This window comes from Heliconius melpomene, chromosome 9, assembly GCF_056956725.1.
Source record: "Heliconius melpomene rosina isolate 202511_hmr_F chromosome 9, ASM5695672v1, whole genome shotgun sequence".
Classification (NCBI taxonomy): domain Eukaryota; kingdom Metazoa; phylum Arthropoda; class Insecta; order Lepidoptera; family Nymphalidae; genus Heliconius; species Heliconius melpomene.
Genome location: NC_140397.1, coordinates 6,328,491 through 6,340,864, shown reverse-complemented (window position 1 = coordinate 6,340,864; position 12,374 = coordinate 6,328,491). Strand labels below are relative to the sequence as shown.

The following is a 12,374-nucleotide window of genomic DNA, read 5'->3' as shown; positions in this document are numbered from 1 at the left end:
TTTCTTCACAAAAATTACAAATATTGCAGAAATTCAACATATTCCCAAAGAAATGAGCATAAATTAAATAATTTAAGCATATTTTTATTTAAAACAATCGCTACTAAGCACCATTATTATTATTTAATTATATTTAAGTACTTGGAGTTTGAAACAATAAGTTTAAAAAATCATCCTAATCTCCGCCTGACCCTCTCCTTTGTCTTATCCAAGTTGCGTAACCGTCCGGTCTTTACGAGCCACCTATCTGACACACGGTTGTGAAGAACCAATAGTTATTATTATTTGCTTTAGAAGAAATCTGAGAATATAGTGTTAAGACACTCCGTTCTCGTTAAGACATTTCCGTTACCCACTTTCGCGCAATTCTGAATTTTATATATCTATTGAATAGCCGAACTCAAGGCCGCGGTTTGTTTTGTTGTCAGAGCGAGATAATTAAAATATTAAATATTTCATTGAACGAGTGGGAATCGAAACCACCATCTGTTGCTTTTACCGTCGTCGTCGCTACGATTGGCCTCAATTGTAAATAATAAATATTGTAGACATTTCTAATAATATCATAAAAAATATTACATATAGTTTTTTTTTAATTCTGACGCAATTTGTAGTTAAAAATAGATTTATTGAATAAATTATTTTCATTTCTCAGCTCTGATAACCAGACAACGCTCGATATCTCTAAGATTGGACGGAAGCGGTATGTCTGTCCATCTGTCAAGATTATTTATCTTATGATCGCATGGAGGTATCAAGTTGAATTAGTATTAAATTCGGTAAGTACTTAAATAGTGGGTTATGCAATTTGTTAAGAAAACTGTACTAAGAATATGAACAAAGGAAAAAGTCCAAAAAACTTACAGCATAGAAAAAATATTACAAGATTATATTTGCAGGTTCTTTCATATAAAATCATTGTATAGTACCTTAAGTTTGCAAATTTTTACTGTATTATCACGATATTGATACGGAACCTTCGATTGGCGAGACCGATTTTTTTTTAAATATATTTTTATAAATAAATAAATAAACAATACTAATTATATATATTTTCTTGATAATAACAGTATTTCACATTTTTAATATTTTTTGTCATTTTAATTTCAATATTTGTATGTCACCAAAATACAGGATAGGGCGCCATACAATAAGTTATTTATAGAGATTACTAACATTGTTTCACTGTAGACAATATGGCAGTGTGGACTGAAATGTCAGCCAACTATTATCATAATATTATATAAATAAAATCAAAATCAGCTTCACGCTGTATCCCGCACACAGCAGAGTAGACAGAAGGAACCTAGTGTTAAAACACTCCGTTCCCCATTTTCCTCCGAAATCCGGAAGCATTATGTGTTGTGTGGCGGAGCTTAACGCCGCGCTTTGTCTCGACGCCACAGCGAAGAAACGAAAATATAAATTAAAATATTTCATTGGCCCGAATGGGGATCGGACCCACTATGATTCGCTTTTACCTGCTTCAACACATACAATATCCAAAGAAAAAGTCGCTCTATTACTTTTCCTTATTTATTTTACGTAACTTTCAACAAAACTTGATCTAAATCAAAGGGACGTTTGCATATAACCCAGTAAAGGCTTACTTCACCTTCCGAATAAAACAAGAAAATTTGCAAGTCTGAGTAGGCTCAAAGTAGGAAACCAATTTATTTTGCATTTGGGTATTTATTCTGTCTCTAACTCACAAATTGAGGATAACGTGGGAAGTAAAAAAAAGCAAAATTAAAATTAAGAGCCCAGTCGTTACGCAACAGAAGTGTGTGATTGTAAAATGTCAACTGGTTGTGGGTTCGAGGAAATGAAAAAAATGATAAGGAAATGAAATATATATATATATAAATGTATATTTTCTTCGCTCTGGTCTCGGGCGGCGTTGAGTTGCGCCACTCAACACATAATGCCTCCAGAAGTCAGCAGAAAATGGTGAACGGTGTACCTCAACACTAGGTTCTCCCTCTACTTACCCTGCTACATGCGGGATACAGCGTGAAGCTGATAAAAGCTTAAAGCTTTTTTCTATTTAATATTTGATTTATATTAGTAAATCAAAATAAACAATCAATTAATTTTTCTATACATATATCTATATATTCGTGAAATTGCGACTGATATACAAACATAGCCGGCCGTAACATAGACGCTCGACCAATACCATCCTGATCCAGATTTTAACGACGCGTTTCCTCTTAATTTACTTTTTTTACAAACAAATTCTTCATCCACTAATCGAAATTATATATAACAAAAACAGAATCGTTAATTTTTCACGTCAAAATCCTCAAACATACGTGTTGCATAAAATTATCTTAGCCCCTTCCCGTCGACAACATTCTGAAAATCTGAAATATACATTGACAGTTTTCTTAGAGAAACTCAAAAAAGGTCTTTACTGGAGGAGCAAAGGAAGCTGTGAGCAAATAATATATGAGTTTATCTCTAAATATATAATGGCCGCTACCACACACATCGTTCGAGCAATTTACCACTAATTATTGTAATAATTACAAGAAATTTGAGCCTCGTTATCTCGTACATGTGTAATTTAGTACATTTAAGTTTTTGCATTTAAATTGGCGTTATGTCTTGAAATTTCAAAATTACTCTGTCATATTTCCCAGTAGGGATTCTAACGTGATAATTAAAGACCAAATATTTGACTTAATTTATATTTGTTGTTCTCCAAACCAGGTATTGTACGGCACAAATGTTTTGAATATAAACATAATATAAATACTTGAATAAATATACTAAATTACTTACAGGAATACGAGTTAGTTAGTAAATAATTATTGTGGTATATCTAATAGTATTCATTTATTTTATTTTTTAAATCAATTTCACGCTGAATCCCGCACTCAGCAGGGTAGGCAGAGTGAACCTAGAGCTAAGACACTTAGTTCACCATTTTCCGCCTAATTCTGGAAGCGTTGAGTGTTGAATGGCGGAACTTAACGCCGCCTTGGTGCCAGAGCGAAGAAATGAAAATAACTAACATAATAAGCTGTATGAAATAAAGCAAAAGTTGAAAAGTTTCTATCTACTTATATCTTTTATTTTATTTCGCAGTCCAATTACGAAGTGGATCGAGCCCGGGCACGTAATATTTCACCGTTGTCAACCCTGAGGATTCCGCGCTATATCGAACCATTAATGACTCGAAACAATGTGTTCTCATTTTTTTTTCTTTTAATAAGTCTGTAGATTTTGGTAAAAAGATATATTAAAACATAATAAAGGCTTTGACTCCACTCACAAAAGGTTATGGGTTCGATTTCCACTCGAGCAAATGAAATTTTTAATATTTTCCATGCTTGGGTCTGGTGTCGAGCGGCGTTGAGTTCCGCTATTCAACACGCATTGCCACCAGAATTCGGCTGAAAATGGGGGATGGAGTATCATAACACTAGGTGCCCTCTTACCCTGCACTCTATCAAAGTAACTTACCAACAAGCTTTATCAGATACTGGTAAATGCTCAATCCACATATAAGAAGCAAACTTATTATTATGTCAAACCATAAAAGCCTTCTATCCTAGTCTATCAAAAAATTGAAATATAAGAAATGCCAATCACAAACTAAATCGAAATAAAATAAAATATTAACATATATTTTCTAATATTACGTCTTTGTTTGGTATAACAATGGAAACTGTGCTCAATCAACTAACTAGTATAAACTTACATTTTAAAATTTATGTTATTGAAATAAGATCCAAACTGTTTTAAAGAAAATAGTATAAAGCCGAATGCGAGATAATGCGTGTTAAGTAGCGGGTCTCAACAACACGCTATATGTTACTAGAGCCTTAGAGGATATGAAGATAATTCATTCCTTCGCGTGGAAATCAAACCCACGACCACCGCGTTGACAGTCAAACGCTGTTCAATTACGCTACTATAGATACATTCAAATATACGTTTTTCAGCTAACTCTAATCCAATAACAACAAGATACGTATATATTTAGTCCAGTATCTATTATTTAATTAGAAATGAGATATCAAAATCTCTCTCTCTCTCTCTCTCTCTCTCTCACTCTTTAAGCCATGGTAGTATTAACTCAATAATAACTATAATTACAACATTTTATAGATGAGTACATCTTTAGACAAAAGATAAAAGAAAAATAAAGATATGTGTCAAAGGCTGACGTGGACATAGTTCCACCAATGAATCTACCATAGCTCATGCACGATAGACCGAAAGATTACAACAAAATGTGACATACCAACCTTCCTGTTTGTTCCCTGTGACATATTTGATTGATGACTCTGCAATACGCTTATTATATGTCTCAACCAGGAATCGAACGAATTAAAACCGTATGTTTCATGTAATAAGGTCTTAATATTCTTTTATATTACAAAACTTACGGATGCTCGTTCCTTCACTTTTTGGATTCAATGTCGTTTGATTTTGAAGAAGATAAAATTTATTTTCAACTCGGACGAGATAATTTATTGTCTAAAGTATAATAAGTTATAAATGTTAAGTATAAATTCTATTTTTGTAACGCACGCAAGACAATGTTTTAATAGATCAGCTTCACGCAGTATCCCGCACAGCAGGGTAGGCAGAGAGAATCTAGTAGGTATTAAAGCAGTTTCTTACGTTCCGCCAAATTTTTCGGGGTTTTGGGGGTTAAGTGGTGGAACTCGCCGCGCTTTGCTTCGATAACAGAGCAAAGAAATGGAAATATTAATAAACTAGGGACCCTCTTGCGGCTTCGCCCGCTTTTACTACTGGATTATTCATATAATGTATGTTTGCAAAGCATTTAAGATAATGTGAAAATTAATTAAACCCTAATGCAACCTGCATTTTCGTAGTTTCAATAAGGATTTTCCAATTGTTTTACACAGCAAGGATTTTTTAGTAGGTACCGTAATTTTAAATCTGTGCTACTAATCTTTTCAAGTACTTATTAAAATATATTTAAATGAGTATTTTTAGATAGTTAAATGACTATTTTTAAACGGAAGAAATTATAAACAAAAACCTACCTACTAATAACTACTACAAAAAATATGAAACCAATATATCGCGCTGAAATAATACATTCAACTCCAATTATCCAATACGTGCAAACGCATCTAAATCTTCATTGCTTATTAATAATGCTGAAGAGGGTATTCTGTCCCTGATGAAAAGCAAGCACTACGTGCCCGTGTAATCGAACCCGGGCCGCCCGCGTGGCAGGCGAGCATTCTACCACTGAACCACTGATGCGTGTAAGGCAGGCGGGCGCGGCGGACGCACGGCGAGTGGCGAGCCGTTTCGCAGCAAGGATTTTTTGATATTGTAACAACTTCTAAAGTGCTTATTAAAATTAAAAACAGTAAAAGACAGTTTTGATCTACATTAAATGGCCAACGTAACTAATATACTTATTTATATGCTAAGAGTAAGGGATAAGTAAAACTTGAATCGATACAGCTGAGGTGTCAACGGCGTGATGTGTCAACAATTAAATGCGTTTTTCTCTAAAACTATTCGCAATTTCGAAATAGTGTAAACAGCAAATTTTATCTTCGTTTAACGTAGAAAATTAATAAAGTATTTTAAAGGATAAGGATTAATACCATTATGGAAAAATATCCCTCACAATAAAAAATATATTGAAATTATTATTTTTAGACAGAAATATGATCACTAGACGTTATTCTTAAAAGATGCGAATATGCCGTCGCGGCCTTTTTTTTAGATCTTATTAAGAGGAACAATACTCCAGTACATTATTTTTATTTATGTATTAGTTACCATTAAAGCAGCGCATGCGCGAAAGTGTCTCAACGGGTAGGACTTTATACACATTTATCGTATTTATGTTAATTTACATAAGAATGTACAAATAATAAACTATATATAAACCTTCTACGAAAAACACTCGACTTAATGGTGAAGACCGCATCAAAATCCGTTGGGTGGTTTAGAAGAAGAAGAGTTAGAAACAACAGACAGACACGAAAAGCGACTTTGTTTTATAAGATATAGGATAATAATTGATACCCTCGAGTGGAGATCGAACCCGCAACCGTCGCTTAACATTCACACTCTGGTGACCCTACGCCACGACTGGCCTCATTTTTATAGATCAAACCATGGAATAAGTAAAAGATAGCTATCTCTCGACGGCCATTACGTCCAGTATACATGAATATTTATTCTTTATGGTAAGACACTCAAGTGGTAGCTTCGACTCTATATTTTGATACGAAAATGTTATTGCAGACAAGAGCGAATGTCTTTACACTAGGTTCCAAGGTTCCCTCGTTTTGTTGTTTTTGTTTTTCCACTGAGCGGTATGCTATTGGCCATATGGGCCTCTACAGCGTCCCCGGGCTTTGGGAGGCCGAGCTAGAACAGCTCTGACCTTGGCTTGGTTACCGTGGAAGGTAAGGTTCCCTCTGCCTACCCTGATGTATGTCTGCATTGCCTGTATAATACTGGTGCTTTCATTCATCATCAATATTATAAAACTCAAAAGTTTGTTAGGTTGAATGCGAAATATACTAGAAGATGTGAAAATTACACACAATTTTGTAATACATAGCATATGAAAGGCATTTGATTTTTTCTTTATTCGGACGAAAATACATACATAGAATAAACATAATTTACTATCTCTCCCAAATGAATCCTTGAATTTGTGTACTATTCAGAGTCTACCACATTGACTGTGAAAATTATATGTAACAGATATTATTAGTACCCAGTGACACATGATATCATTGTAGCAAATATAACAGGACTGGTGGTTGTAGGTTCAATTTCTAATAAGGTGAACGTTTCTATTTTAAAATATTTGCGTTTCCCTCTTCTGTTTAAACTCCTCTACTAAAAATCTCACTTTTCTTCCCTAGAATAAGATAGAGCTCTGAGTGTTGTTTTATTATATGTATTTTCTTTTCATGCAAGGCAAGAAATATGTTTAGAGAATTATTTACAAAGTAGTTTTTTCTTAAATTCATTAATTCTTCTAAGTACCTATTAGTTTATTACCAAAGTCGATGCCACAACCGTGGTATTTACAGACAGACACTGTGCTGCTGCGCCATAATGTGAAAATAAAAAATCTGCTAAATAAAGAAGAATACTCGGTATTATATTGTAGGTATGTAGATATTTTTCCATCAATATTCAAGTACACCACACCACGGCACTCGGCAGTTCGTAGCAAGGATCCAAATGTTCACTACTAAATATTTAATAACGTAGTCCAATACGTCTCTTTATAGCAGACACGCGAAAGCTGCATCTCCACATCACATTTAGATCTCAATTTTTGTAGAATGCCATAAATCCGTAGAAGCACAGGTGTTTGGCTGTAAACGCAAAACTAGGGATTGGAGTGTCTAGACACTAGGTTCCCTCTGCCTTACCTGCTGCAAGTGGGCTAAAGCGTGAAATTAAAAAAAAACATAAACATTCCTAACAGAAATGGCTATCATCGTAATATACAACTAGCAACTTCCTACCTGCTCCAAGGTAGTAGATTGTGAACTCATGAAGAGTTCATGGCATAAACACCAATCAAGCAACTATGATATACATACATCTAAGCTAAGATACCTTCTAAGTTTTAGGTCAAATAGAATCGCGTGAATCCATGCTCCAAATAAGTTTACTGTAGCATATGGTAATTTGTTTTGACGTCTCCCTTTCGAGGAATTTCAATATAGCCCCCATCTTCGTATGCTGCTAAGTCATTGAAGTTCAATTTAGCTATTTCAAAACATGAAAGTTTACGCGCGAAAAGCAAAATTATACCTGTGAATATATTTTTTTGTTTGAAATTCAATACCATCCAACCAATTAAAATAATCCCTATATATTTATTAGTCTTATATTCAGAATGAAATAGCAATAATCACCTTAAAAAAAATTCAAATTTAAAATATTCTTTATTCAAATAGACTGTTATAAGCACTTTTGAATCGTCGAATGAACATATGAACAAAAAGCTACCACCAGTTCGGAAGGCAGTTCTGCTGAGAAGAGCCGGCAAGAAACTCAACAGTTGCTCTTTTTAAAATCAATGGTACAATCTATTACATTAGCTGGCAGCTATCCTGCATTACATTCAATGGACATTAATTCCATACATGTTTATCCTCTAAATATTCTTGAACAGTGTAATAAGCTTTACTTGTTAGAATTTTTTTTACAGATATTTTAAATTTTGGTAGTGGCAAACTAAGAATACACTGCGGAATTTTATTATATACACGTATACTCAGACCCATAAAAGATTTATTAATTAGAGAATTATTTTTACCAAACTGAAAAAAATAATAGGACAAAAATAAAGAAAAGTTAAGTTTATGAAATATATTTTAATTCAGTTGAAGTGATAGGCAAGTCGCATCGCATGCTACAATATAATACTATAAAATAACGCATCGGACGGCGTCCCGCTGCGCAGGCGCATTGTACGCTATAACTGTCGCTTCGATAGAGCAGTAAATACATACCGAGACAAACCAATTGAAATAAATATGTTATCATTTATTATTATTGTTCTCATTGTTAAAGAAGTTTGTATACGTTACTTTGACTAATGTCGCGCTTGAAGGACCAAATATTTTTAACATTTTCGACGTACTCCGTTGTCGAATTTTAAAAACTTAGATTAAAATCTTTATGTATTGATTTACTATTTGGAAATTTACCTTTTTCTAAGCTCAAACGATACATAAAACTCAATTGTTGTTTGTCTGTCTGTTTGTCTTTTCTGAAATATATTCAAATTTCGAATTTTATTAAATTATGTTAGTTGTCCAATGTTTACAAACCACCATAACATTATTAATATATATATGAGAAGTGGATTGATCACAAGATTCCAACTTCTTAAAATCAAAATGCGTAATAATAAAAAATAAACATTTACTCAACAGCATAAATATCCAAGCAGGCAGCATTAATATAAGAAAATGTATTTAATTTAAAAAAGAAAAAAATACGAGTATTAAAACACGACATTTTTCTAACTCCTAACAGAGTAGGCAATTATGATAATGATAGAATAAAATATAATGGCTTCTTAAATATTAAATAAACATTGATAGTTATTATAATAATAAACACTTTAATAAATGACTCTTAAATGACTATAAAAATTCAAAATGTCAAAAAAATTATAATATTATGTAGGTATCATGTAGGTATAATAACAAATAATGTCATACGTTTTTATTTCATATTTAACTTTATTATCACCTATTAGAACAAGAAATAGATAATAATGTGATTGATATATTATATAAGAGTCTAATATTTCTATTACAAGTCCTATGTTTTAATAAAATCTCAATATTAGACTCAGTATTTTGCATTAACGATGTACTTATTTGTTAAATAAAAACTTATAATTTTACAATATGCTCTACATACATTTACGCTAATGAAATTCAATAGCGATTGAACTAAAAATACATATTTAAATTTAACCGTCCCGTTTTTTGAGGGACGTTCCTGAATTTTAGCCCAAAAATTAAATGTCCCGATGAAAACAGACATAGTCTCACTTTGCGCGAATTTATTCACGTACTATGTACGAGAAAGCTTTTTTTATTACTTTGAGTTTAGAATTAGTTACTTATAATTTTATAAATATAAATTACTATTAAATTACGTATAATTATTCTGAAAACTTAACTTCCATTAAACAACGTTTTATGTTAATATCTATCACGAAAGGAAGCTTTATTAACACTCTTATTGGAATTAGAAGCTTTATTAAAACTTAATTTATTTGTCCCGCTTTTGGCGAAAGAATCTAAAAAAAATAAAAGTTCATAAGTTCCACTAATCAAATAGATAAAATATAGCTACGTTGGTTTTAACATAGTTTTGAATTCGGTTTGAACTCCTACGCCTGTAGACATGTTCTCGTAGATATTATGTATTTAAGTATTGCTATGTACACCATAATTTCACATATACGCATACAATATAAAAATAGGGGTAAAATTAAAAGTATAACAAAATTTCAAATACATTTCCATATTAAAGATCTTTATTGGAATCAGCAATCTACACTTCACTTATAAAATAAAACTATACATATAAAACATAACTTAAAGTGGAAACCATCTTTGGGCTCCATCTAATCTAATGACTGTTCCATTTAACATAGGATTTTCTATAACACTTGTTACTAAATGTGCATATTCCTCCGGTTTACCCAACCTCGAGGGAAAAGGTGTCATGCGTTTAATAAATTCAGTCATTTTCTCAGGTAAATATGAAATTAATGGTGTGTCAAATGTACCTATAACAAATAAAATTATTTTTTAATTAAAAAAATATATAGAAATCTTCGAAACTTTTACAATTGTTCATGGCCACAATCTGGGGAGGTTAAATTAAAATATACTTCAACAATTAATTGTAAATTTGTGATACTTAATTGTAATTGTAATACTTAGTGTATTAGTAACTAATATAACAGAAATAAACATGAATATTAACCAAAATGTGTTCATATAAAATAATAAAACGGAGGATAAGACTGCATCATATATTTTATTAAGAGCTACAGAAAATACACTGTACTAGAAATAATAAAAAAAATCCATTCTAAAGAAACATGCTAACATAAAAACAACAAGCAAACAAATGTAAGAACAGAATTTTATACAAAATAGTTTTAAAATATATCTAATTTCTGCACGGCATTGAATTTCAGAACCTAACACGAACTCCTCCAGATTTCGGCAGAAAGTGGATAACAGAAGTGTTTTAATGTGAACAGTGTCTTGGTTCCTTCTGCCTTCCCTGTTATTTGTGGGATATGTAAAGCTAAATAAAAACATCTTACCTGGTGCTATAGTAACAACTCTTATGCCTCTCGAAGATAAATCCCTGGATAGCGGTAAAGTCATTCCAATGATGCCAGCCGTAGAAGCTGCGTAACCAGCCTGGCCTATATCACCTTCGAATGCTATAGTTGAAGCAGTATTAATTATAACACCTCTTTGACCATCTTGTGTAGGCTCATTTTTACCTATTAAACCAGCTGCTAACCTTATTACATTGAATGTTCCTATTGTGTTTATCTATAAAAAAATGTTTAAAATATTACATGTTTATAAAAAAATCTAGGTAATCTATAACAGTACACACCAAAAGCACTGTCAACTGTAGGATCAAATTATATTTTCAAACCATTCAGGAAACCATTGAAATATAGAACCAAATTTCATCCAAGTTCATAAGGTCAAGCACATAAACACTAAAACTATATAAATACAAGATTCGGTAAAACTTAAATATTAATATATAACTTACATTTATGCATTTTGAAAAATTATCTAATTCACATTCTTTGTCTTTTAAAAAGTTATAAACTTGGTTTGCATTTGCGTATCCTGCACAATTGATTAATGTGTCTAGGCGACCAAATTTAGATTTAGCTGTATCTAGGGCTTTTCTAACATCTTCTTCTTTTGTTATCTATAAAAAATAAAATTTTAAAGTAAAATGTTAATAAAATAAATGATATAAAATTATAACCTTAATTAAGACCTCCCTAGAATCACACAATATAAATGTCATTAGAAAAGCAATAAACAATATAAAACATAATATGCAGGGAAAACTTATAAAGAGACTATTCTCCACTATCCCCCTGAATTCAAGCAAACAAGCCAATAAATATTGAAAAATTTATAATCATTTTCCAGAGTGATTAATGTACCCACCACCGTTGCTCTCAATGAGACAGTCTTGCTTAACCTTGGTGAAGTTAAAAATGAATAGAAATTATAAATCCAGAAAACTAATTTTTTTTACGGTAAATTATTTTTGTATTGGATAATGATAGTTTGAAAATGTTACTTACACAACCAACTGAAACATGAACGTCTTCCCCCAAGCTTTTGCTAACTTCCAGTGCTCTTGTGCCTTGAACGTCTAAAATTACAACTTTTCCACCGTTTTGCACTAGTCTTTCAACTGTAGCTTTACCTAATCCTGACGCTCCTCCGGTAACTAAGCTCACGAGTCCCTGAAGAGGTTAGGTTTTTGTTTACATATAATATTTAAAAGAAATTTTAATTATTTATGAAAAAAAACTGTACCTTAAGCATTATTGATCTTTTATCAAAATATATTGGGTCTATATGAAAAAATAATTATTGTTTTAAGTTATAAAAGAAACTGAAACAATCCTCCTTCTATACAAGTTACAAATATGACATTGACGTTTATTGATATGATAACAGACAGACTTATAATATTGCTATCTGGATATTTTGATACTCGCACTACATTAAATTTTTATTTACCTTAAAAGATTTATTCAACAACATTTACGGTACATAATTATACAGTTCCGAAAA

The 12,374-nt window shown here is 31.9% G+C and overlaps 1 protein-coding gene across 1 annotated transcript; it reads right to left on the bottom strand.

Annotated features, from left to right (window-relative positions):
* Window positions 1-10,015: 10,015 nt before the first annotated feature.
* LOC146536380 (3-hydroxyacyl-CoA dehydrogenase type-2-like) lies at window positions 10,016-12,269 on the bottom strand. Its single transcript, XM_085190186.1, has 5 exons — window positions 12,114-12,269; window positions 11,876-12,040; window positions 11,323-11,487; window positions 10,853-11,090; window positions 10,016-10,303 (listed from the first exon to the last, which is right to left on the bottom strand). Exons 1-5 carry the CDS (start codon window positions 12,120-12,122, stop codon window positions 10,110-10,112), a joined length of 771 nt encoding a protein of 256 aa, XP_085046312.1. The 5' UTR covers window positions 12,123-12,269; the 3' UTR covers window positions 10,016-10,109.
* Window positions 12,270-12,374: the final 105 nt, after the last annotated feature.